The 27,243-nt window shown below is 42.6% G+C and overlaps 3 protein-coding genes across 6 annotated transcripts; 2 read left to right on the top strand and 1 right to left on the bottom strand.

Moving 5' to 3' along the window:
- Positions 1-1,418: 1,418 nt before the first annotated feature.
- Positions 1,419-7,713, bottom strand: fsaf1 (40S small subunit processome assembly factor 1). Its single transcript, XM_076037500.1, has 9 exons — positions 7,521-7,713; positions 7,000-7,173; positions 6,571-6,665; positions 6,162-6,233; positions 5,897-5,992; positions 5,723-5,809; positions 5,324-5,358; positions 4,931-5,071; positions 1,419-4,497 (listed from the first exon to the last, which is right to left on the bottom strand). Exons 1-8 carry the CDS (start codon positions 7,597-7,599, stop codon positions 4,933-4,935), a joined length of 777 nt encoding a protein of 258 aa, XP_075893615.1. The 5' UTR covers positions 7,600-7,713; the 3' UTR covers positions 1,419-4,497; positions 4,931-4,932.
- gnpat (glyceronephosphate O-acyltransferase) lies at positions 7,686-17,579 on the top strand. The gene is made up of 17 exons (XM_076037501.1): positions 7,686-7,935; positions 8,550-8,741; positions 9,470-9,646; positions 9,747-9,876; positions 10,577-10,704; positions 11,278-11,353; positions 11,542-11,693; positions 11,841-11,971; positions 12,906-13,162; positions 13,659-13,754; positions 13,957-14,133; positions 14,279-14,358; positions 14,452-14,592; positions 14,782-14,881; positions 14,983-15,076; positions 15,222-15,283; positions 15,369-17,579. Exons 1-17 carry the CDS (start codon positions 7,912-7,914, stop codon positions 15,410-15,412), a joined length of 2,061 nt encoding a protein of 686 aa, XP_075893616.1. The 5' UTR covers positions 7,686-7,911; the 3' UTR covers positions 15,413-17,579.
- Positions 17,580-21,639: 4,060 nt separating this feature from the next.
- LOC142896116 (homeodomain-interacting protein kinase 2-like) lies at positions 21,640-26,977 on the top strand. Of its 4 annotated transcripts, XR_012928301.1 has the most exons (9): positions 21,640-21,766; positions 22,511-22,687; positions 23,768-23,959; positions 24,531-24,718; positions 24,925-25,048; positions 25,665-25,775; positions 25,880-25,942; positions 26,021-26,671; positions 26,707-26,977. XR_012928301.1 is itself a non-coding variant. In XM_076037606.1 (8 exons), exons 2-8 carry the CDS (start codon positions 22,529-22,531, stop codon positions 26,273-26,275), a joined length of 1,092 nt encoding a protein of 363 aa, XP_075893721.1. In that variant the 5' UTR covers positions 21,640-21,766; positions 22,511-22,528; the 3' UTR covers positions 26,276-26,977. The 4 variants fall into 4 exon arrangements, 3 of the variants coding, with proteins under 3 accessions (XP_075893721.1, XP_075893723.1, XP_075893722.1); XM_076037606.1 differs by having other exon boundaries at positions 26,021-26,977; XM_076037608.1 differs by having other exon boundaries at positions 23,774-23,959; positions 26,021-26,977.
- Positions 26,978-27,243: the final 266 nt, after the last annotated feature.

The raw sequence follows: 27,243 nt of genomic DNA on the forward strand, positions 1-27,243 counted from the left end.
ACAAGTAAGTAAAATATATATGAATATGTACCATGAGAGAGAGAGCCATAAAGAGCCCCAAGACTGGTAGGTTTTGGAGGCGGTAGGGCGATTTCTCTGCTTCGCTCTCAGGTGTTTTTTTTTTTTTTCTTCTTCTGGTCTTTCGAGATAAAACTAGATGACGAGGATGTTTTGCAGGAGTTACACTGGCGCCGCCGCATGTTTCCCGCCATGAAATATTCACGGCTGTCTCGCTTTTCCCCCTCCAAATTGCTGCTCCAAAAGCACAGCCCTCCCTCGCAGGCTTCTCATCTTCGGCGAACAGACGAGTCACTAACTAAACGGTGTCACTAACTGCCACGCACTGAGATCGCGCTCACGTGTGTAGCCGGAGATGCTGAAGACCAGACAAATGGCCCATCCTAAATGTAACATCCGAGCTTAGGACCAGGAAATATTATAGCAACAAAACTGTTCCTCACAAGATCAGAGACAGAAGGCATTTTCTGAAACGTTTGTCTCGGTAAATACTGTGTCCAAGCCCTCGCGGTCTTACAACTGTGGCCATACTGATTACATACTGCAAATGAAAGGGATTGTTCAACATTTTGGCAAATTTGCCAATTAGGGATGCACCGATACCAATACCGGGTATCCGCACCGATACCAATACCGGGTATCGGCACCGATAACAGTGATATCTGGTATCGGCACCGATACCATTATCGGTATCGGCACCCATACAGGGGTTGAATACTTTACTCGTACTTGTGAAATATGTGCCGATACCACAACACAGATACCAGTTGTTATTTATGTATGTGACAATTCAGTTAAATTTGTGTTTTTACTGCAGTGAAACTTGTGGCAGTCACAGAAAAACATGCTGAGGAATTTTATTTCAGTAGCAGAACAGCTGTGGAAAAATAATAATATTCCATAAAGTTCTTTCTTGTATATAAAGATCCTTATTAAGTACTCGGTATCGATATCGGTGAGTCTTGAAATGCGAGTACTCTACGTGTTCTGTAAAAAAAAATCGGTAGCATCGGTACGTCCCTAATATAGATACAGGAAATTAGGCGAATTTTCCAAAAATGTTGAACTAACCCTTTTAAACCTCATCTTCGCAGTGACTGTCGGTGCCAGAGATTTTATCGCGCAGCTTTTATTTTTGTATCCAATGGGTAGGGGGTAGTTTTAACAGGAATACTGCAAAGTAGACGGTGCACTTGCCACTGAACACTGCATTTCATCAACCCAGGGTTGGGTCAACTGGTGGTGTGACCTGACCTAATGAAGAGCAACCTCTCCCTTGAGGGTTGTACGTCAAGAGAAGACTGAAAATACCACGCTAGGCGACCGAACCCACTGATTTTTTTGGGGGGGCTACAATACCAATAGCTGCTCCTGTGCGTCACACACAGATGAGAGAAGTGTGGCTGTCTCATGGTAATTTTATTATCTGCTCATCGCTCAGTCTCTCTGTAGTCTCTCAGACGCTTTCGGGCATCCTTTTTAATCTGTCGTGCTGAAAACAGCGTTGAAAAGTCACATCAGGTAATTTTTTTTTTTTTTAAGCGTCGCTGCTTAAACACTTGAAGCCTGAAGAGGAGCAGCAGCAGCTTCAGAACTCAGCCAAGCCACTGTGACTATCTATACGGGCTTAAACGAGCCGATGTATATTTTGTGAATTGTATGAGCGCAGCAGTGGGGTTTGTCAGGAGGTCGAATTTCATTATTGAAGGGTTGTGAAACGTTTTTATCCCCCTCCCCCCGCCCCCATTTGTGGCAGGGCGGTTTGGCATTGATGTGTGACTGAATGACTATCCACATAACTGTAAATACCGAGTTTTGGATACAGAGCATGGACACGAGCAGCAAACACGTTTACAAAATATGCTAAACTGCGATGTAAATAGCGTTCTACTACTGCAGTGAGGGACGGTCAAGCTAACTGCTGGGCGCAGCTCGCCCCCTGCCGTTCATCGGCGGTAACAGCAGGACGGAGCCAGCTCAACAGTTGATCATCAGCATGACAAAACTGTGCTTTTCCTTTCCTTTAAAACCTCTATTTTATGTTTGAAGACATGTCGGTAGACCAAAACGTGGCGGGCAACTCACAACTCACGTTGTCTAAATGCACAATCAGGGACAATTCCACAGGTTTTTACAAATGCAACTTACACGCAGCTGACAAATATTAGATGAAACAGAGTTTTAACGGATTTTCTTAGTTCTATTTTATTACAGGAACAGAATGGTTATATCATGTGCAAACCTGTGAGTATATTTATTTAAAAATATTTATTGAAACAAAAAAAGTTGTCGTGTTCGCAGATACTGTCAAATCCTTCTATTATTTATTTTTTTTCCAAAGCAAACAACAGATATCAACCCAGGAATAACTGTCAAGCTTTTTGGATAAGGATAGGCTTGTGTGCTTTATTTTTTTTTTCTTGAAATAAATGTAGATTAATCTACACTATTTGATAATTTTGACAATGAATATTGCTTTCAAGCCATGTAGGAAAGACTTCCATGTAAAACCTCTACTTTATATGGAAAACAAAAATCTGTGCAAGCGATTTGGAATGATCATGATCTTAATCATCTTAAAGGTGCTTTAAGAAATTGAAAATTGCTTTTCACTTTTCAGTGTTTATGAACTTTGCTGTCTTTTTCTAATTAAAACTCACCCTTTTTCACCTAACATTATTTAAATTTAAAGTATTTATTTTAAATATGCAATCTGATTTTTTTTCTCTGATCACTGTTGCGCCATAAAATGACTGGACATGGAAATTTTCGAGGACAATGGACATTTGCCGTCAGTTTTTGTCCCTTACTTATTTTCCCATATGACCTGAATGCAGCATCATTGTAAAAAGAGAAAAAAAAAAAAAAAATCAGTATTTGACCAGTTTATTTTTCCTTGACCCAGAAAGCCAATCTTTACGCCAAAGGCGATGATTCTATCAGATATTCCCCAGACTGGCAGCCACCACCTTAGGGCTTCATCTGCATCAAATAAGATATTCGGACCGCTCAGCTTCACTGTTACACTGCCCTCCAGACTCAAGGGTAGAGGTGAGGGAGTAAAAAATACAAAAATAAATAAAAATAAACCTGCCTCCAGGTCTGACCTAACACAACAGCTAGCAACAGATTCGTATGACCGCGTGAACCACCAAGGTAAAAAAAAATTAAAAAAATCTTGTTTTAAGAGTTTCGGACAATTAATGTGTCTGCGTGACTGCCGGCTATTTGAAAACACTGGCAGCGAGGAAAATCGTGAGCAGGAAGAGGCTCAAAAAGTCACAGGCAAAATAAGGTTTTAGCCTTTTCCACAGTTCCCAAATTCTGTGCACATATGCAGATGATGATCCGATATATAAACCCCCATCTAGATACGTTATTACACTTGTACGGCATGTCCCTTTACCCTACACTTGCCCACCCATGAATGTGAGATTATTTAGTCAGGATACTACTGTATGTACAGTATGTGTGTGTGGGTGTGTGTGTTGGGGGGGGGGGAGTAAAGCATGTCACTGCTGTCAGCTATAAAGAATAAACAGCAGATTTATTTAGCAACCATGTAAATATATTTGTCCTTTTTTTTTCTTTCTCTCTTTTATAGTTTTGTTGAAGGGTACCAGATCATACATGTTATAAATGTGTGTATATACAGGCTGTCTATAGTTTCCATTAGGTTTGCTTACAGCTTGAAATGTGTGCAACGTGCTGCAGATACACCTTTTCATATCAAGATTCTGTCATTAGAACAAAGAGAAGAGGAAAACGCCGCTTAACGAAACTGCTGTGAGAATTTGTGACCTCACGCAGACGCTGCCAGAAATGAACTTCTCGCGTTGGTCATGATCATTATTGCCCCCCCACCAATAATCCATCGCTCTTGATGCTCCCTGAGATGCAGAACTTCAACTCTGTACTGATGTTTACAGCGCAGGTGCAGCGTCTTGTTTACAAGGGGCCAGGGGGTGTTACAATTTTAAAAAAAAAGAAAAAAAAAAGCAAACAACACACATGACACAAGACATTTTTCTGTGTTTCCCTGCCAGACGACTTGGTGCGTGTCGTTTTTACCTTCATCGTCAGCGGCCCCCCTCCGTCCCCTCATGCTGCCCTCCCTCCTCGCCTGCTAGTGTAAATGTAAACGTTTTGTACGACTCCATGGTTTGTATATGAGAAATGCATTGTAACTGAATTTAAAAAAAAAAAAAAACCTTTGCAGTGTAAAACACGACGAATCTCAAATGTCTTTTCTTCGGGCTCATTTATAAGAACAAAATAAATGAACGTGATGGGAGAACGGCGCCAGTGTTTCTGTTGCGTCCACTTCTTGTTTGGAGACGACCGGCTGCGGCTTCGCTTTAACAGTCTGTCGGTCGTCAGCGGCGGCGTCAACCTCCTCCGTGAGCTCAGTCTCTGATACTGGACCTCTTCAACTTCAAGCTTTACTGAGATCTTTCCAGTCGAGGTTTTATTCTTTGCCTGCAAAATAGGAACATTCAACTCAGATAAAAGTAAACAGCAATCATAAGAATCAGTCTGGAGTCTCCAAGTGGAGTTTAATTTAGTGCAGTCGACCACATGCTGCACGTGCACTGTTTGTCCCTTGCAAAACATCCACAGTACAAGAACCAGAATAAAGTTCTTATTTTGTCTTGTTAGCAATAAAAAAAAAAAAAAAAAAAAATTCTGTTGCAGCCCAAAATTTTGAAAAGACAAACAAATATCTGGAAAATATTTATATATTATTTCTATTTTTAATCAATAAACAAAATTTGTATTTGGATGAGTATTAGTAGTCTTAAGACGAAACTTGAGTTTTGCATATGCCATTACTGATTCTGGTCTCTGATTATGTCAGCAGTTATATTCATATGTGTTTTTACAGCGTTGAGAGAAAAAACAAAACTCTTACTTCTATTTGCCAAACTTGCTGCCTTTAATTTTCTGGATCTCCTTGGAGCTGAGGACCAGCAAGCCGTTCTTGAAGCGGCCCACCTGACCCGTGGGGGCTTTTCCAGAAGCCGAGGACGTGGACTGCGGCTTCTTCCTGTCCCTTGTGGAGTTGGAAAAAGGATAAAAGGGTCAGTAATCAGTAAGTAAATTAAAGAAAGAACATAGTTCTCTGCTCCCTGATTCCCTGTCAGTAGCATCTACATTCAACACATTTAAAAGACAAAAACTTAGAATTGATTCTGCGCTTGGAAACCAATCAGATGATAAAATTCATGTTTTATACTTAATGAGAAAATATTTCCTGCCATAATAAACGAGTTACATATTTTCAGAGGTATTTCGCTTTACTCACCTTGGATTACTTGTTTTCTTCTTTTTCTTTAGTTCCTGCAGATTGGAGGAAAGAAAGTAGATATAAAAGCAGTAAGAGGTATAAAAGTCTGATAGAATCTGTTGGCATCACATCAACGCTTGAGAAGAAGTACTTTGAAGACCCTTTGATGCGGGAATACTTTGGAATCTGTGCGTGGCTTTGTCTTCCCAAATAGTCCCAAAAGATTAAATTGAGTAAATCACACAGATCCAGATTGGTTTCTGTCGCCGTCTCAAAAGAACTTTTTGTTAATTGTCCCACCTCTTTAACTTGACTGATTCATACTGTGAGTAAACACAATACATTTAGATACAAGAAGACAAACAAACCGAATGCAATTAAAGCTCCACCTGTCAAACGGGGAGTTTTCAGTCTTACCGGCTGCGTGTCCTCCTTTGCTCTCTGCTTCTTTTCTTTGACCTGCTGCTGCAGAGCCTTGTAGTTGACGTATTCCTTCTTGGGCGGCTGACGAGAGACAACAGATTAGCTGTGAGTTGCTGTACCGATGTGTAACGATGAACCACACCTTTGTACATTGTGGGACGTCCTTACTCTGGCACCGAGCATGATTGCCCTGTCCTCTTCAAAGACCCGCTGCTGCTCCTTCTTGTAGCCCGTGATGCCAAAGCGATGGACCTCTAGGCGAGCCTGACGCAAACACACGCGCACACACACACACTGTTCACAAGTGTGTCCGAGACCTAGTGGACTAATGAGTTAGCTCTACGTATTCCGAGTGCAGTTTACAGTTTACAGAAACAAAAGAGCTAATTTACACCACTGAGGACTGAAATGCTGTGACAGTTGTGATTCAAACCTTTTCCAAGTCGATTTTTTCAAGCTTTTTCTCAAGCTTTTTCTCTTGCTTCGTCCTGGTTGTCGGGACATCCTTGACGCAAAGATGGCAGGCGATCAAAGAAAAGAAAGACAAAAGAAGAGGTTGCCATGAATAGAAATGTGAGACAACAACATAACAACGAGGCAAACCAAAAGTCAAACCGTCTCCGCTCCTGTACAGGGTTGCGGGGGCTTTGAAGCTCGTCGCTGCAAACATTGTTTTGCGACAGTGCAGGTAACCGCACCGACCATCTACATTTCACACTGTAAGTTAATGTGAAGGTTCAAAGCGGAAAAGTTTCTCCGCACAGGCTGATGCAAAAGTTAAAGCCCCCGATCAACTAAAACTTCAGCAGTTCAGCTGCAGGCAACATATCTCATAGACTTACAGACACTGTGACTGGAGCTGGACTCGCTTTGGTTTTCATTTTTTTCCTCGGGTCTTGAAAGGTGACAACCTCCACCTGGCTCACCTGCTGGATAGCTGGCACTACGAAAACACAAAAAGACAAAACAAACAAATCATCAAGTGTGTGCTAAATTCGGAAGCTATCAGCAAGGAGCAAGGCAGGTTCTCATCACTGCTGAGAGCCAATCAGACAAGCAGAGAAGCAGTTATTCAGACTGTAAATCGGGATGGGGCCTGGTTTTAGAAAAAGAGGACCAGTTTGATAGCAGCAAGAGCTAATTAGGTGACAAATAAGACAATTCCCACGTCAAAGAGGCTCTCTCCTAGATGTTGTGTCGGATAAGTTCCAGTTCAGGGATACAGACCACCAGTGTAATGGCCTACATTGTGACACACTAATGTTGCTCACCTCTTTGCCCATGCCCAGAGTCGACATGATCAGAGACTGTGGCGGTGCCTTCAGTCTCCCGGTGCGCCTCCTCTGTCGAGGGCGACGACGCTTCAGTTTCATCCTCTTCGTCACTCCTCTGTCGTTTTTTCCTCTTCTGCGACTTGGGCTTCTGTTTTGAAGAGGGCCCATTCCCTGCGACACGAATTAACCACGTGAGCACACAACAGGTCTGCTTCCAAGGAAATAAGCATTTAAAACACACATTAATTTAGTAGTGATGCACTACAAAGAGGCAGCGTAGGCAACAGCGTCTTATGAGCTGTGCGTTCCACCGCACCATTCACTAACGACAGCGATAACTACCATTGGACTTTGGAGTCATTGTTTTTTTTTTTTGTGGAAATACAGAACAATCGCTGATGCACCACAAGCGACATATCTAATTTTGGTAGCGACCTCTATGCGTTACACACACGGCAATAAAAACAAACTAATTGGGTCTGGCTAGTAAAGCTAGCTCCCAAGCTAGCTCCTCTTACCGAAGTCGTAAAGCTTGTCCAAAACGTGTTCAAGGAACAGACTATCTTCGTCTGCCTCTCCGTTCGTCTTGGTGTTCATCACGAGTCGCGGATAAATACAATTTAAATCGAAAAGTATGTTTCTAAAGTCAAATCCACACGCATGACACGAATGTCAACATAGCGTCGCGACACGTGCGGAGGAAGTAGAGTCACTAAGTTTGGGTCCTTCTCGGACACCGTAATTACGGAAGCATTGAGGAAGTGTTCTCTAAAAAAAACCGCCCATGCAGACTTCCTTGGGTGCAGTTATCAGTGAAAGCCGAGATATTTAGACCAGGAGTCGTAAATATTATCGCGTTTGGATAAAGCCATTGGATGCATCGCCTGCGTGTCTGTCAAGGTACCAAGTATGGCATCGGACACTGTATATACGGTATGTATGTCTTGTTTCCCCTCAGTGCCGAGCTCATAAAGCAAGAGTGGATTCAAGCTGACATTTGACTCACACAGGTGAATTCCACTCTCCATTGCCAGCCAGCGTAGCAGCCAACTTTCCAGTACAACAGCTGTCACACGACTTTAAGACACGACACACCGTCGTGCTGTAAACTGTTACTCAACTGTTGCCGTTAAGATTTTTTTGCATTCGATTTAACTTTTCAAACAACGACGTTACAGTTGCAACCTGTTTCTCCTCCCTTTACACCCATTACCCCCCCCCCCCCTCCTCCTCTTGGATGTTGTATGTGCTGTGTGGTGTATTTACTTTGCAAATCACTTGCTGCCGACCAAGCTCTTGACACTTCAACGTGCATCAAGCGTTGTTTTATTAGTGCAAAGCGAGCTTCAGAAAACGACAGTCGTTTTTTGAAGTGAATTTCTGTATTGAACATTTTTACCAAAACAAATGATAAGTCCAACTTAACAAAAATGATTGCTGCACTCTAATAGTCTTGTAAATAGCTCATGCTAGATAACTGCATTAGATTTAAATTGGTTAGTGGCTGGCCAGTTTGTATCTATTTGAGATTTTTCGTCATTTTCCAGCATAGAGACCCCATGCTGAAGAAAAGGGACGACTTCGAGGACATCCTCGAGGAGAGGAGACGCTCCAGCGACCTGAGATACGCCCTCAAATGTTACACGCCCGTCCTCTACAAGGGACTGGTGCCCTGCAAGGCCCACATGCTGAAAGGCATGGTGCTCCAGTCCGATCAGCTGCGCCATGTTATCAGCCAGGTAAAGGCGACGGGGGAAACAGAACAGAAATGGATTGTGCTTGTTCAGTTGTTCTAACGTTAACCAAGCTAGCTAATCGCACGGCAGCAGCTCAATGCATTTTGGTCATGTAGATGCGGTGGAGGCTAGCGATGCGCTGATACCGATGCTAGTATCGGTACTAGTATCGATATCGGTACTAGTATCGATACTAGTATCGGGTATTGGTACCGATACTGCGGTTAAGTACACCATTTGTGCCGATACCATGACACCAATACCAGTTGTATATGTCTGTGTATGACAATTTTGTTAAGTTTGTACTGCAGTGGAACTCCTGACAGTCACCATGTTCTTGAAAAACATGCTGATGAATTTTGTTAAAATATATGTGGGAAAAAAAGAAATCTAAGTAATTCTGTAACGTGTAATGGCCTTATTAAGTACTGGTTTTGGTTAGTGCTGAAAAGAAAGTATTTGTACTCTACTCGTTCTGCAAAAAAGTGGTATCGGTGCATCTGTAGTATCTGGAGTGTATAATTTAATTTCCTTTTCCCCCCGCAATAACTTGTGGTATTTTCCATCTCGATCCAGTTTCATCTCGGCCTACGCACAGAATATGACTTAACAGCCCCTCATAAACGAATCGTAAAATTACAAATCCAGTTGTAAAAAAATTAAAAAATAAAACTGCACAGCTTGGCAACCGGATTGGTCCAAGCGATAACGCGAGTGGCGTAATTGCGCAGGTTTCCCAGGAGACGGGAAGGGCTCCTGATGAACTCCAGGAGGAGGCGGGCGCCATCTTGGAGGAGATGGCCCACAGAATGCAGCTCAGCACGGTTCGCTTCTTCGCCCTCGCGCTCTGCAAGGTCTTCAAAACCCTGTTCAGGAGCGTCTGCGTCAACGAGGAGGGCATCCAGAGGGTGAGGACGCAGACAAGGACGCAAAGGCACTGGTGAAATGCTAAAAGGCGGGCAGCCACTCTGACTGACTGACTGACTGAGCTTTGTGCTCTGCTTTCAGCTTCAGCAAGCCATTCAGGAGCACCCAGTGGTTCTGCTGCCCAGTCACCGCAGTTACTTGGACTTCCTGTTGATGTCGTACCTCATGTTCACCTACGACCTGGCTCTGCCCGTCATCGCCTCTGGCATGGGTGGGCGCTCACACCATCGAGAGCAGAGCTGCGAATAGTTTCAGAATTTATATTTTGAATAATAGTTCTTACAAATTGCCCTCTAATATTTCTACTGTGTGTGTGTGTGTGTGTGTAGTTGTGTATGTGTCTGTGTGTGATGATCAAAGTAAATGATGAGAAAATTACTAAATCAAATCAAATTTATTTATATAGCACATATTAAAACAACAGAGTTGGCCAAAGGGCTGTACATAAGTAAAAAAAAAAAACACCATTAAAACAGATACAAACAATTAAAACAGCAAAGTATGAAAACAATTCTAAAAGCAATTTTAAGGAGACACAAAGGCTCGAGGAAACAAGCACGCTAACTAGCATACTAGCATGCTATTTTTTTTTCATTTGCAAACTTTTATTTATTTATTTATTTTTACAAATTCACGTGTGTCTGTGTGTGTCTGTGTGCGTTTGTGTGCGTGTCACATGCCTGGAAAAGTATGAGAACTCTTTGTGACATCACAAAGGGCTCATTTCCAGCAAGAGCTGTGTGATTTGTAACAGTCACTTGGTGAAAAAGTGCACAGGAAATTTTTAAAAGATGACATTTTCCCATTCTGTTGGAGTTCATTTATGAGATACCGAGACACAGTATGACAAGAAAGAAAAATATAAAGGGTGATGATTCTCTCTGACCTCCTGTTTGTGTTTTCCCCTTCAGACTTCATGGGAATGAAGTTTGTGGGCGAGATGCTGCGGATGTCTGGAGCGTTCTTCATCCGCAGGTCGTTTGGTGGGGATAAACTCTACTGGTCTGTGTTCTCGGAGTACGTCAGGACCATCCTGAAGGTGTGGACGCTCTTTCTAAAAGTTCGACGTAGCCCATATTGACCTGCGTTGGGTTGATAACAGGGATCCAAATGATCGATGAATTCATTAATCGTTAGTTGATTGACCTTATCGATCAATGATCGACTAATTGATAAGCCACAATTTTTTTTTTTCTTCTAAATTTCACAATGAAAAATGTGTAAAGAACACATTATTTAACCCTTAAATAATGTTGAGGGTCTAATCTGACCCATTTTTACACAAGAGAACAGTAAAAAAAAAAACAACCCAAACGTATCCTCCAATTCAACCAATTTTTTTTTTTTGAAGTTGTTTAAAAGTAACTTGTTCTGGGTATACTATGACTATCACAGTATCTACAGGTGAATTGCTCTTTCCTGCCACTACACTGTTGTAATGATATTAACTAGCCGTGTAAAAAAAAAAAAAAAAAAAAAAAAAATTAATTAAATTAATTGCGACTAATTTAATTTAATCGATTAAATTCTTAATCAACAGTTAATGGATTGTTAATATCCCTAGTTAATAACATTATTTCTCAGTACCGAGCAATGTTTTTGCCCCCACCAGAATGGATTTGCACCAGTGGAATTCTTCCTCGAGGGAACCAGAAGTCGGACGTCCAAGTCTTTGACACCAAAGTTGGGCAAGTAACAAGATAAACTTCCTCTCTTTTTGTAAACCAGTACATTTTCATAAAAAAAAAAAAAAAATCAGAATCTGTAAAAAAAACATTATATTGTTGCTGGTTTTTACAGCACAAAGCCTCTGCTTATTGGTCCATTACCCCCACAAAAGGCGGACTGTTCTTCTCATTGTCCCGTCCATTTACAGGCCTGCTGAATATAGTATTGGATCCGTTCCTGAAAGGAGAAGTGTTTGACGTGACTTTGGTTCCAGTCAGTATCAGCTACGAGAGGATCTTGGAAGAGGCTCTTTACGCCAGAGAGCTGCTGGGTGTCCCCAAACCCAAAGAATCCACCTCAGTGAGCCATTTTCCACATTCTTCACGTGAATGCAATCCGAGTAGAACTGACAGCTTTGATTGTTTGCGGTAGAAATGTACCTAATTGGAACTGCACGTCATCACACCTGCTCTTCGTTCTCTATTTCTCCCCCTCTGTCTTTCGCAGGGCCTGTTCAAAGCCAGAAAGGTCCTCAGCGAAGACTATGGCAGCATACACGTGTACTTTGGGCAACCCATGTCCGTCAGAAGTTTAGCGGAGGGCAGAGTGAACCGCTGCCAGTTCAACCTGGTCCCCAGGTACAAGGCGGCATTCGGAAACTCAGCGCCGAGTCGTTAAAACGCCTCGTAATGTTTAAATGTCAGGTCCGACGGCTCCAGAGGGTTCGGGGGGGGACAAGTGTATTCGCACGGAGGAGATCCACATTAGAGCCCGGCTTGAGAACGGCGATAGGGAAACCAGGACTTGTCCAAATGTAGAGAAACCAATGGAGGGAAAGTTTCACCCAGAATGGATCAAAATCATCCTGCGTCCAACAGCCACTCTGATGTCAGTGTGACAGATAGCAGCAGCAGCAACAGCAACATCTGGTGGTTGAATATATGTATGTGTCTGCCAGCTGTCAGTCTGCCTGCTGTTGAATGAGAGAGAATTATTTATCAAATTTTGTTGCTGTAATTTTCTCATCTTTTCTCTGCGGAAAATCGTCTGTGTTATGTAACAAATCTGTTGATAATTAGTAAAAACAAACATCTGGCATGTGAAAGTTAGCTGCGCTGTGCTTCTAATTAGGGGTGGGAATCGCGAGGTACCTGGCGATTGAATTCAATTCATATTCAGAGGGCTACGATGCAATTAATCGCGATTAATCGAGAAGCGCGATTTATCACGATTCATACATATATGTATATATATATGTGTGTGTGTGTATGTGTGTGTGTATGTATATATATATATATATATATATATATATACATATATATATATATATATACATATATATGTATATATATATATGTATATGTATATGTATATATATGTATATATATATGTATATGTATATATATATGTATATATATGTATATATATATATACATATGTATATATATATATTCACAATTGGCAATGTCATATTAATCTAAGATTAATCTAAAAATCGATTTTTTTTTTCCTCCACCCCTACTCATTATATATATATATTTTATAATCTTAACTGTAAGCTCTTTTCAACAGACACATCCCCAAGAAGCCCAGCGGGGACGTGCAGAGCTTTGTGAACGACGTAGCCTACAGACTGGTGAGGGCGCAGGAAGAGAACATGGTGCTGAAGCCGTGGGTCCTGCTAGCGACTCTGCTGCTCCAGGACCACCAACACCACCAGAGCCAGAGTGGCAAGCACGGACGGGGGATGCTGCTGGAAGACTTGACCGCAGGAGCCATCTGGCTCAGGGACGTTTCAAGGCAGTACGGCGCCTTCCTCCACTGGCCTGGTACAGTGTTGAAAGTGCAAACATGCCATTACATTTAAAGGTCCAGTATGTAATATTTTGCCAGATTTACGATTTGTATTGGTAAATGCTTAATATATTACGCATATAGGGTCTTTCTCTCAGTTAGCTGCCATCTTGCGCCGCCATATTTCTAAGGAAGCCCGGTGTGGACAATCCAGCCCACCTGGAAGCGCGTTTCGTAATTAGGGTGACTGCTCGCGTCCTCCTATAAACTAACGAAGGAGGAGGTGGACGAGGTATCCAGGTTTGGGTGCTTAGGCCATTGTAGCTCACTGGCAAGTGTAGGGGTGGGGGGGAGGCGCGAAAGACGCTGCAGTCTGAACTGTAATCTCTTGATGTCGCTGTTTTTATCCATCCAAATATTACACACTTGACCTTCAATGACAATAATCAGGATTGAGTACAATTTCCCACTGCTGTGTATTTCATTGGATTTGGTCGAACAACAAATTCCTCTTACTATTCCCTCCTTCAGACCACGTCCCTCCGTCAGAGGTAGTTTCCTCCAGCCTTTCCCTTCACGAAGGCCTGGTGAGAGTCGCTAATGGACGGGTCTGGCTCGCAGTGGAAGGTTTGTGTTGACTCTTGGTATCAGTTGTTCCTCTACAACGGTACAATCAGCCTCTTGGCAGTAGTATATCTTCTAAAATGCAACATGGTTTTTGTTTTTTACTACATTTTAACAGCCAGAAACGCGTTTCTATTCCTAACTGTGCACGCTAAGCTAAGACAATTGTTGTTTCTTGGACCCGTTTTTTTTCCACCTCCAGAAGCTGGAGGACGGGTTGGATCAGGGGAGCCTTGCGGTCGCGTCACACCGGAGGAGGAGCTCCTGAGCCAGGCAGTGGTCGTGCTCTCCTGTGCCTCCTACAGGAACCAGATCCTGCACCTGTTCGTCCGACCGGCCCTGCTGGCCTCGGCCATCCAGTCAGCCTCATCCAATCAGAAACGTAAGCGTGTGTGTGTGCGTGCTTGTTTAAACCAACTTGAGCACTCCAGCTTTCAACCTTTTCGGATTTTCTCGTGAGAATAGCTGCGTCGTGACCCATCCTGCTCGCAAAAACATCTTGGTCTCTTTGCTGTTGTGTCTTCCAGAGGAGGTTTTTAACGCTTTCAGCTTCCTCTGGAACATGTTGTCGAATGAGTTCATCCTCAGTCCTGGAGCTACGGTTCAGGTGAGGAACTGGAATCCAAAGTGGGGCGGGGAAAAGAAAACTCACTGGCCAATCAGACTTCGTGAGTTTCGTTATGTCACTGGCTTCATGCAGGACTTTGAGGAGGCCTGCTACCTGCTGGGCAAGACCGGCGCTCTACAGGTTACCCAACATGAGGTTCTGGTAGCAGACAGAGGACACAGAACACTGACGTTCTTCACCAATATGCTAGATCCCTTTCTACAGGGATACCAGGTGAGGGGTAACTTTGCACAGGAAAGTTAGTTCACTGCATGTAGTGAAATATTTTATTTGTCATGAGGCAGAACTGACTCGACATCTTTATGGAATATGTTGTTGCATTTCATCTTATACGTGTGTGTGTGTGTGTGTGTGTGTGTGTGTGTGTGTTACTACATACGTTGTGCTTCTTCCTCTTCCCAGATGGTGTGCAGGTTCCTGTGCGAAGAGGCCACAGAGCCTCTGACTGAAAAGCAGTTCATTCCAGCTGTTCGCAAGTTCATCCTCAGACAGCTTCTAGCAGGTTGTTTTAATGTTTGTTTTTAATCACATGTTCACCATATGCCAGTATGTGTCTCTGCATCCTGCCTCAGCCCTCTGTAAACGGTGCAATATTTTTGCCAGGCACTCTCCGGTACACCGAAGTGCTGTCGTCAGACCTCCAGAAGAACATCCTAGCAGCTCTGCTCAGACTGGGAGCCGTGCGGAAAATCAAGGGGTACGTTGGTTTTGATCGCGCTCGCGCCGTGTGTCAACGGACCCCAAAAGTCGCTTTAGCTTTAAAGTTCCAAAGTCAAAATTGTCGCAACCGTTCAGTGGAGCTCCGAAAAATAGCTCCTCGCTCTCGTGTTTTTCCCGCTCAGAGCCGATCAGGGGAACCTGGTGGTCAACAAGGTGATGGTGAACTCGTTGGAGGACACTCTGGGTAAGAAACGACCGGGGCGGGGGGGGAACCAGCGGCCAGCCGCATTGGGCTGAAAAAAATCTCCAAATCTGTCCTGTCTGCCCAGGAGGGAAGCTGCCGACGCAGAAAACCGTCGCCGCCCGACTCTGATTCCCCCCCCGCCAAACTGCACGAGGTGGCTGAGACGTCCCGGTTCTGCTCCCCAAGAGAACTGGAAGGAAAGAGTTTGTTCCCCAGCAGGGGGTGGCGCAACACCTTTCCTTTCACCCCCGTCGATTTGATTGGGATCCATTCATCCCTCCTCTTCCCCCTCCCTCACACACACCTGCCTCGAAAACCCTCCTTTTTACATCAGCTATACAAAAGAGCGACGATCCTCGGTCGGGCTTTTTTGAAGCTTCGCCGAGGCTCTTAACGCCACCTAAACGCGGACCCTTTAGCCCTAAAATAGGCTTTGAAAAGCCCTCGAAATGTGCCAAAGTGCGCTCAAGATAGTGGCCACGGCCCCGTTAATGCATTTGGAGTGCGCGTCCGCTAGCTAACAGCGTGGCTTCTTTGTCTAACCGTCTGTTTCCGTTTTTTTTTTTTTTCTTCGGAGCTTCAGTCCCGTCGGTTTCTTCCAACCTCTTCTCCTCTCTCAGCACTTTAATATAGTGTGGATGGTGTCTTCACCCTTTTTTCCCTCCCCTCCCCCCACATTTCATGGTTGTCGTTTTATTTCCTTTTTCTTGCGTGTTAAAATCGGTGAGCGATACTATCGAAATGGGCACATATATATAAAAAGACGTTTCTTTATTCAACCTGAGGCGAGTCGTTTTGAACCGGCCTGTTTGAAACGATCCTCTGACTTCAGCCAACACTCCCAGGCCTCACGAACGTTCACCTTTGTTTACAACCATCCATCAAAATATGCTTCTCCGTGCAACCATTCGCACTCCTCCTACGTGAAAACTGTAGCCATGCCGAAGCGCTACCAGCTACGCCAAAGTTTTGTTGTCAAAGATCTGAACCTTTCCAAAGCGATTTGTGTGGTTACTGAACAGAGACACTTTTAGGTGATTTTATATTTAAAAAAACAATTTAAAAAAAATTATGAAGCCATAAAAAGTTTATTCTTTATTTATTGTCAAAGCGTCTTCTCAAGAAAGTAATAGGAAGAACAGTAGGTCGTCTCAGGTGCTACAGAATCGGGCAGCAGGGACTCGGTGCAAACAGATGGTGTGATATTTATTAGGAAAAAAATACCTAAATTATATTTGTTCCAAAAAAAAAAACCTTAACGGAAAGCTATTTATTTTTACTTTGATATTACACAGGGTCAGATTGACCCATATAGTCCAGCAGTGCATTAATATAGTATTGGATTGGATCGGAAACATTTTGATCGCCACTGAAAGACTAATAAAACTTATTTTAGAACAATTCTAAATACAAAAAAACAAACAAAAAACTAGCTAAAACTTTGAAAGCTTGTTGGGAAGGATGACTTTTCAGCCTGACGCCCACTGTTTAATTTCAGTGTGAACTTATACAGCCAGAACGATGAAACATTTAAAGTGCTCCAGCGATCAAGAAACACTAATATGATATTATCATATCAACAACAAAAAACTAGTAGGTTAACAAAAAACAAAAAACATTTTGGCCTCTGCGGTTGTTGCCAAATGAATCTATAGTCACAATGCACCTATTACCACTTTCATTTTTCACAAGCTTTTTACGAAATGTCAGTTTACCTCCCTTCCCTGTTCTTGGTTACTGAGTTTAGAACTCTTGAGTAAAATGCCATCTAAAATGTGCAAAGTGCGAGTTTATGTCTGTATTTTTTTTGGTAATTGGGTTTCTTTTTGTTTGTTTTTGGTATAAATAACAATCTTCATACTGTATCGCGTCTAAATATTTGCTAAAAATGATTTGCTTTCTTTTGTGCAACTTTGTGTATGTGTGCAGTGCGCGGTCTGAGTTAAAAAAGAATCTGGTTTGGGTAATACATTTTTTTCGACGAGAGTCAAAAAGCGACAAACTAATTGTGGAATTATTCATTTCATGCATAACTTTGACTTGTATGAATAACAAATTAATTTGTCTCCTTCCTCACTTCCTTTGGCTCTGGTCCCTCAACATTGTAAAAGCACCTGCTGAAGAAAATCCCATGCAGGGGCAGGAGCTTACTCCTTTGGGGTGACGGATGTCACTTCCTGCATTTGACTGTGTGTGGCTGATTTTTGGCTCTTTATATCGAATGTACAGGCTGTTTTCGCCCAAAAAAAAAAAAAGAAAAATAATAATGGCTTTTGAAATACACACTGACCCTGGTTGTGTCTTTCTTGCGCACAACCTGAAATGGCTGAAGGATTCAATTTTACATCAACCGGTAAAACCTTCATCTCCTGCTGAATCTGTGAGCGCTTGATGACTGTGTAATAATGGAGTCCAACCATAACCTTAATGTACCAAATTTTGGAATTACTTTGGTGAATAAGTGACCGTACGCCTGTGAATTCACACTTAGGCTCTTGAGATATTTTGTGAGTCAGAGGGATCCGTTTGTTTTTGTTCTCGTTTTTATTATCGAAAGAAATCCTGTGAAGCTTGAATGTAAATTATGAACTCCAGTTCGTAAAGCTAGCAACCTCTAATGAGCTATTTCCCAGGTCGGCTACCATGGTTGAGGCATTGTGGGTAATAATGTTTGCTTTTATTTCAGTAGATTATGATTAAAACCCTTTAGTGCCCCCTGTCCTCCATTTATTTATTTATTTTTAAACTCGTATAACTGTGTTGAGGGTTGCATTCAACACCGTTGCTCAGTAGAAACTACTCGAATTGACAGGAAATTGCTGGAACTGTCTGACACAGACTTGTCGGAAACAGACTGCATTGTGTCAGCGCAACAGTTGAAGTGAGTTTATTTAATAGATTTTAGCTTTCATGCCGACAGAATGCTGTGCTTTTTTTGTTTTTGCTGAAGCGTTTTGTAAAGCTGGCCTCTAGGTGTCAGGCTTGCCTCTCTGTTAGCTAGCTGTTCGCCGGAGGACCCTGATGCTCGCACGCGCACATAGGAGGGAGGGGAGGGGGGGGGGGATTCATAACAATTTCACAACATGCACATTTTATCATGTGTTGTGGCTCCGCCGTGCTGAGTAAGAGACTCCCTGCCAGCACAGCCGCCCAGTTCCCATCCATACTGCCCTCCCTTATACACTCACTTGGCCTCTGACAAATTACGGGTTCAGCCAGAGTTGCCATAGCGAATCGCTTAACACACTCTCGTCAATCTGTTCATCCATCCATCCATCCGTCCATCCGTCCGTCCGCACACCTATTTGTAGCCCGTCGGCCACAAACACATCCGTCCCTTTCGTGGTACAAATGATTGAGGGCTGAGCTGGAGGAACAAGATTGTTGCCTGACCTGTGGTTTAAAACCCGGCCGCCGTTTGGCTTCGCTCATTTCGATCAAGTCATTTTATTTGGGCCCAGTTTTGCGAAATTCCAGTCAATATTTGGGGGGAGGGTCTAAATCTAAATTTCCTTAAAATGTCCTTAATTTGCAGCATGCATATATGGAATATTAGGAAAGAGTGATCTTTCTTACATGCATACATACATATATACATATGTATGTATGCATGTATGCATACATACATACACATGCAGACCCACCTGGACCCCCCTGTATTTCACACACTATTTGCCACCCCCTCCTTTAAAAAAAAAAAAAAAAAAAAATTGTGTTAGTGTGAGTGAATGTGCACAGAGCAGGTGTTGTTGCCCAGAAGGGGCACACAGAGGTCCATATGTGGGGAATGGATCGAAAGGAAAAGAGGCCCTGGTGTGCAATGTTTCAGCCGGTAACCCCGGGTAAACGCTTGGCTGATGGAGTTAGCTCATTTACTTGAGCGGATCCCGCTCGTTAGATTGATGCCCGCAGGCCGAGACGTTAACGCGCAAGCGCAACAGTTAGCCAGGGAATCCCTGACCCAAAGTCTGCCAGATACCCAGCTATTCCCCAAGTCCTCTATCCAAATTAGATACATGGCAGCTTTTTAGGATTCCCGTGATGTTGATGAGTCATCTACGCCGTATGTGTTCTCCCCTCAAACCGGTGCTGTCATACCTTATCACCGAGACAGCGGCGGGCGGCACTGGAGCTCTGTGAGAATCTTGCAAATGTGGCTTTTTTTTCAACCTCGGGAAACGTAAGAAAATGTGCTCTGTAAATTGAAAACATATGTATATTACTAAAAATATTGTTGAAGCTGTAAACATTAAAATGGATCTTTCCAGCCCAAAATAATCTGGTGAGTTAAAACTACTCGTTGCCAATTATTTAGAGCTCAGACTTTGGAGGCCACGATGTTTATTCATTAACATAAAAACGGAGTTGAGACAAAGAGAGTTACAACAGACTCCAGTAATTTGTAAAAAGAAATAAATAAAAAAAATATTCAAATTGAAATTTCCAAAAAAAGACGTTCAAAGTTATTTTTTTTTCAAAAGAGCAATTTTTAGATAATACAAAAAAAAATCTTGTAATTTTCTCATCCTTTACTTCTATCATACCACAAAACAAACAAAAATGATAATTCAGAATGATTGACAATTTTCAATTGCACTGGACAAACTCACTGGTGTTTCATTGCACTGATAAGTAGGTCTAATATATCAGCTGTCAGCTTTTTGGTCACAGATTGGACTGACGGGGACAAACGCTTTAAAATGATGTACTTTCCGTTCCTTTTCCATCCATCCATCCATCTTGTTAATTTACTCCTCTCTCCAGTTCTATGGCGCATTAAAAAGTAACTTCTCTAAGATCAGCGAGTTGCACATCATTAAAATATTTGCATTTTTAAACAATATTCAAAATATGTACATTACACAGGCAAACGTGGATCTCATTTGCCGTGCTAATGTCCCGCATCGTTCAGAACATGCGTCTGCCTGCACCTATAGGAATGCTTTAACATAACTTTCACATAATCACACGCACACACACTCTCCTTTTGCTCTGGGTCTCTGTGGGTTTGGATGAGCTGCCAGCTCTTGACAGCAAGATAAATAATAATCCTCTGATGGATGCCGCCGTGAAGTGAAAGCTCGCGGAAGATTTAATAAAAATCCGATAGAATCTAATTGGGGTGGCACGGGTGCGCGCAATTTTGCGTGCGTGAGCAAAAATGAAGCCACAGCCATACTGCTGAGTCCCCCGATGGATCATCATTTCCAGGTAAAGTTATAATAATAATAATATAATAATAATGATTATTACCTGGGACAACAAGAAAATTGGCTGCAGTGTGTTTCCCGCTGAACCGCTATCTTATTGTGGTAGGGGAGTTTGAGTGTCCGGATTATGCTAGGACCTATGTTATCTGGGGATTTATGCTCCTTGTAGGGTCTCCCAAGGCAAACGGGTCCTGGGTGACGGGACAGACTAAGAGCAGACCGGAGCCTATGAGTAGCCATACAACCAAGGACCGTGATGTTGCCCGATATGGCGCAGCTGGGGCCACACCCTGAAGCCAGGCCCTGGGGTTGGGGTTGGCGTATCCATGTTTGTGCTCGCAGGCCGCCGTAGTTCACTGGCAAGCTCAGGAGGGGGAGGTTGAGAGGGTGAGCACTGCAATCTAAACTGTAACCACTTGATGTCGCTGTTTCTTCTCAAAATCTCCAAATAGTACACGCTTAACCTTTAAGGGACCCTGGTATGGCCATTTCCAGATTGACTAAAACAGTTTTGGTGGTCTACTTCCAACAATAGTTTGTTTGGTCCAGAACTGCATTTGAGCTGTACATGTTAAGTTCAAACAAAGCTGGATCCACAATGCAGGGAAATGAAGGTAGATTTATTTAACTAAACATGTTTAAAGGCTGAACAAAGGGAGTCAGTAAAAAAAAGAAGAGAGAGACTGGTGGACGGGTGGCACTTTCAGAGTAACTTACCAGCTGGTAGCACCTGGCAGCGGGGATCACACCAATGTAATCGCATATGCAGGCGAGCGGGAGGCAAGTCAGGTGGATCGGCGGCAGGTGAGTCGTGGAAACAGGTGTAGCTGAAAACGCTGATGAGTCCTGACATAAACGTATTCAGCTAACACACAATTGAACAGGTGTACCTAAAAAAGAGACTAGTGAGTGTTTGTATATAATATTTTTGGACAGTTTGAAGAATTCAGAGAGATTTATTTGAGACTACGTACCGTCTTTTATAACCAACAACACTCATAGGACGGGCCGATTCTTTTCTTTTCTTTTTTTTTTGATTCAGACATCAAACGCTCCCAGAACAGAAGCACTCTGAGATTAAAGCCTGTCTTCGGCGATCACAAAAAGCTTTTATCTAGCGGAACAGCTTCTTTTCAAGAACACTTTTTGATTGGCAGGATGGCCATGCATTTTTGCTGTCAAATTTCCTTTTTTGACAGCAACTCGGTTGCGTTACAAAGGCCAAACTTAAAAGATCAAGACAAATTACCTTGAATCTTGGAACGCTAGAGCAGTAAGTCAAATCCATCCACCTGTCCATCCATCCATCCATCTAAAAAAAAAAAAAAATATGATAGATGAATTTTTAAATGTAAATTGAGTGACTTTACATGGCACCTTACGCAACGTAAGCCGTCAAAACCCACTGGTTTTAATCACATTTATCTGGGTAGAGATGTCCCTTACTTAAAGATGGTTAACACTCAACACACAGCAAAGATGTTCTACTCAGTGGTGACCTGCAGGAGGTTGGGGTTACCAAGTAACAAGTTGTATTATGAGTAGACCTTACCTGTTGCTGGCCTCCTTCCACATAAACAAGGACGTCAGCTGGTCACATCATATGACGCTGAGCTGAGCACATTTTTTTCAAGATGGATCTACATGAACATTTTTTTTCCAAATCAAATTGAATTGCAGTTTCAAAATAAAACAGTACTTTTTATTATGCAAGGAAAACCTAAAGCCCTGGATACAATGGTAGCAACCCTTAATGATTTGTGAGAGAAATTAAATCATTGTAAAGTTCATATTTATTAAGATGCTGATATCTCAGCACCTGTTTTCCCCTGGCCTTACAGTGCAGGTCAGTGGGTGCACAGCGGATCCCCACCATGCATAAACTCTCTATGATAGGTTATGTATTGTCAAAGAGTGTAAATGTTTGTGTGAATGCTAGGATCACAAACATTTACAAAGACACACAGACACTTTTTTTTTTTTTTTTTTTCCAATTATTGTTTAAATATTTACTCAGCAACCAAGAAGAAAAAACATGACCCACACGGACTACAAGCTGAACCCAGATCAATTTAAAATTCTGAGGGTCGTGGGAGAGGGCACCTTTGGAGAGGTGCGGAAATGTTTGAAAAGAGACACCAGAGAAATTATGGCGGCAAAGCTGCCCAAAAACATTGCCAGTGCGAAAAACGAGGTGAGGCACTTTTCAATTAAAGATGGTAATACTTGCTTGGTGGAACAACTGTTTATCAAGCTAATATTAAGTTTATTAAACATGATCACAGTTGCAGGCAGAAGCTAACTTTGCGTGGGATCATAAAACATGTAAAACAGCAAACATTTTGCAAACATTTACTTGTAACAATGTTGGAATGTTGTAAACGAAAACAGAATGAGAGTAAAAAAAAAGAGAAAATACTTTTTAAGGCAAGAAAAAAACAACATTTTGAATTTGTCGGCAAAACATCTTTCTGATAAAAAAAAAAAAAATGTAACAGTTTGATCGTGTATTTCATTTTTGTTATTTTTGTTAATGATTGAATGGTTGATTGAGTCTGGACTGCAGGTGGACCAGCTCAGCATCTGATTTTATTTTTTCACTACGAGGCCATGCTGTTGTGGTCGCTTTAGGACAACTAATTGGATGTGTGCCCGCTTCATCCAATCAGTGATGAGTCGCGTAACCGTTCTTTAATACCGTTGTGTTTCGTGACTTCCAGCCGCGTTTTGAGTTGAGCTGTTTGTTGCAGGTTTGTTTCAAGCACTTCAGGGCCACTTCAGACGCGTCATTGTCTAGCTGTAATAAGCAGTGCCTAAATTAAAAGGACAGCTGAATAGGATCAAATCATTACATAAAAACATGTATGTACATTTCAGTGTCGTTATATAAATATAGGGCTTTCAAAAATAGTTGAAAAAAAAATTGTATTTGCCTGTCACAGGAATAGGTATTTAAGGATCATATATTTACCTGCATTCAAAGAGTTTGCATTGTAACAAAGAGGACGGTAATTCTGAAATGGTTTCTTAATGTTTCTGACATTTAGAATGTGGCGATGGCGACCTTGTGTCCATCTTTATGATGTGAAAGACCATATCAGATTTGGAAATAATTGCATTCTGTTTTTATTTACATTCTATATAACACTTCAACTTTTTTCTATGAACTGAAGAAAACCAAATCAATGATATAATACTCACCCTCGTTTTCATGCACGCGAATGAACGTACTGTCTGGAACTGCTTGTTGTGTTCATGTACAGTGTTTCCCCAGATACAGATGATGAGACGACTGATGGACCTCAAACTTGACTGCCAGTACATAGTCAAGTTTTTTGGCTGGTTCAACCTGGTCAACATCAACAAGTGTGTGCTGATGTTTGAGATGCTAGACATGAACTTGGAGCAGTACTGCGAGAGGTTCTCGCCGCTGCCTTTAACCGAGATCAAAACTGCCATCATACAGGTATGAAGTCACGGTCCTCTCTGCACGACAAAATCTGATTTGTTTGCCTGTGATCCTGGTTAAAAGGAAATTTCTAAGCAAAAGTGCATTATCTGGTTTCTCCGGACCATCACTGACCGTATAAAAAGATGGATGGAGCTTCCACTTTGAAAACGGAGGCCAACCAAGTGCTCCACCCAATAACCAAAAACCTGCACTGGCAAGCAGGAACCACCAAAGTTGGTTGCAAAAAGGCTAAAAATGATTGGCTGTCAATATGGAAAGGAGCCCTAAATTAATATAGTTACATTCAGGGAATATTTTTTGCTGGCCTAAATTGCTAGTAAAACATTCCGCAACTAGCTTCTAACATCCGTTTTGCCGGATATATTCAGTTGATGTCACACCTAAACATGTGTAGATGCTTTAAAAATTAAGTTAGCCAACATTACCATGACACACTGTTAGCCTGGGGTTTCTATTCATGCTTAGATAACGGACAGAGAGGTTTTACCACTGCTGAGCTTCATTGAACACAAACATGCTGGGAGTTGTTTTAACCTGATTTGCGTCACTGCTTCCGCACTGACAGCTGGCCACAGCGCTGGAGGTGTTGAAGTTTATCGCCATTATCCACACAGATATACATATATACAACATAATGTTGGTGGATCACCGCTTAGAACCTTTGACATTCAAGTTAATAGACTACGGCTTGGCCATTTCCAGCTCCAAAGTCGAAGCCGAGCTGGGGAATAGTCTGCAACCAAACGATTACAGGTAAGTTCAATGCTAATGTCCTATGGCTACCTTAATAGCTTAATGGTTACGCTAATGCAAGTTAGCAGATTATAAATTTACCTCTAAAAACAACAACAAATAAAACAAAACAGCTTTGTGCACCCCGTCACTGTGCAAATGTGCATTTTAAATGTTCAGAATACATTTTCTCATACATTAATTCATTCTCAGTCATTTATTTCCAGGTCTCCCGAAATTATTTTGGGCCTCCCTGTTTCCGAAGCAATCGATGTGTGGTCTCTGGGAATTGTAACAGCCTACATGATCAGCAAGTCACTGCTGTTTGAGGGAAAGGATGAGTATGAAACAGTAAGAAAGACCCATTGCTTTCCTGAAGAAGGCTACAACTATGTTGCAAACACTATGTCCTTTTTCAAGAAGAGAATACAAAAGTCTATTATACAGAAATAAAACTGTTATTATGTCTTCATTGTGAACCGTTAACTACAATGGAAAACAGTGACGCATTAGATTCAGGGTCTGATTTTACTCAGCCTAACTAAAAGGCCACACAATTGGTTGCCCTCGCTAGCAGGTTGCGCTAGTTGTTGGTTTGTGTGTTATGGGTGATCCAATTGAGATTGCATGTTCAAATGACATGAAAGTGCAGAAGTGCTGGAGACTGCCCAGTTCACACAAGGGTTTTTGCGTACGTTACCAGTTTTCATGATGGAGAATCACGTTAGCGTGATCACTGGCAGAATAGAATGTAAACACTGGAATGGTAACCTAGCTGTCACAGTTTTTCCTTTAAAGGGATTGTTGTGAGGGTAAACTGAGCCTAACCCCGATCATTTGTAAAGTATTAATACACAGTCAAAGTAGATTTGCTTGTATCTAAACTAACAAGAAAAAACAATACTGCTAAAAGTGCATACCTATTGGCTACTTCAAGTATTACTCAAATGTTTCCTTTTATCTCCAGTTTGCATCAATGATTTACACCCTGGGCCAGCCACCGGACCACCTTCTCAACAATGGGCTCCACACGGGCCGCTATTTTACCTACACTGAATCCAAAACGTGGACAATTAAGGTGAACCCAAAAGATTCATCATTGACTTCATTGGGACTTTATCGTGATAAACGCGATAAACCCTGAATGTTCACATTCAGTTGGACTTCTTCTTTACCCATCAGGAGTTTTTCAATAACAAACCCAGCCATGGCTTTTCCTTTCAATCTGTGGATCAGCTGAAAGACGTAAGACGCATAGTCTTCTCATCGTACAGCTTTTTGCCTTGTACGGTTTGAAGAACACTATTCTTTCCCTCAACTCAGTTTCTTCTGGAGGACGATGAAGACGCCGACGTCTCGGAGTGCGAGCAGTGCGTCCAGCTCGTGAAAGCCATGCTGACGATGGACGGGGCGGAGAGGATCTCGCCGAAGGAAATCCTCTCTCACTCCTTCATCATCGGAACGCCCCGGCAGGAGTCTCCCACCGCAGCCTCGCGGGGCGACGACGACAGCCAAGTGGACCGGCCGTCCGTGAAAACACTGAAGGAGAGCGACGACGGCGATGTGAAAACACATTAGCTTGCGTAACCCGAACCCACGTCTTGGAGCGTGATGGTGGAATTGCACTGGAAGTGTGCAACTTCCGCTGTGGCTGTGCTGCTTCAGCGACATGTCAGCTGCCTTCAGGGAACCCCCCCCACCCCTGGATGCTATAGGTGTGCGGCGGCAAGTGTGATGCAACCAAGCCCCCGGGATCCAATATGGTGGCTCATGCATTTTATTGTAGTTGCTCACCCAGCTGAACCTCGCTGAAAAGGTTTTGGACTTAACAATAACAACGGATTGGATTTATATAATATTTTAAGCACTCAAAGTGCTTTACATTGAACCCATGATTCATTCACATCATATTCATACTGGTGGTGGTAAACTGCATGTGTAGCCACGGCTACCCTTGGGCCAAACAACACCTTTGTACGAGGCAACGCAAGGACGGGACACATCGACAGAGATTGGGATGGAGCGGGATTTGAACCACCACCCTTCCGGTCATTGGACAACCCGCCCTACCCGTGATACACCAGGACGAATACAAAGATTTGTTTTGAACCGCTTTTTAGGTCGCAGTCGCCCAGTCAGCTTTTTTCGTGGTGTTTCTTTCTGTATTGCCGTCTATGGAGAAAAATGCTTTTTGGGCCAGATGGGGTTTTTTTTTGGTTGCAGTACCGCGAGTGGCCACTGGAAACGAATTGCTGCGCCATATTGCCAGTGCAGCATCCACTTCTTGCTATAATGTAGCTTGCGCAAACACGACCATTATTTTGAAAATGAACAGGATGCTTATTTTCATTTTTTTTTTTTTTGCTCTGCATCCCTTGTGGGGTGGTGTTGGTGCTCTAACGCTGAAGTCCCACGTGGCTTTGTTTAGCAGTACGGGCAATGGCCAGGGAGTATTGGAAGAATGTTCAGGAAAATTTGGGTTGGACAACAAAACAAGAATGCGACACAAGATCAAAACGTCATTATCAATATTATCATTATTTGTA

This window comes from Nelusetta ayraudi, unplaced genomic scaffold (assembly GCF_046127955.1).
Source record: "Nelusetta ayraudi isolate G7.1 ecotype Tasmania unplaced genomic scaffold, CSIRO-AGI_Nayr_v1 ptg000052l, whole genome shotgun sequence".
Lineage (NCBI taxonomy): Eukaryota > Metazoa > Chordata > Actinopteri > Tetraodontiformes > Monacanthidae > Nelusetta > Nelusetta ayraudi.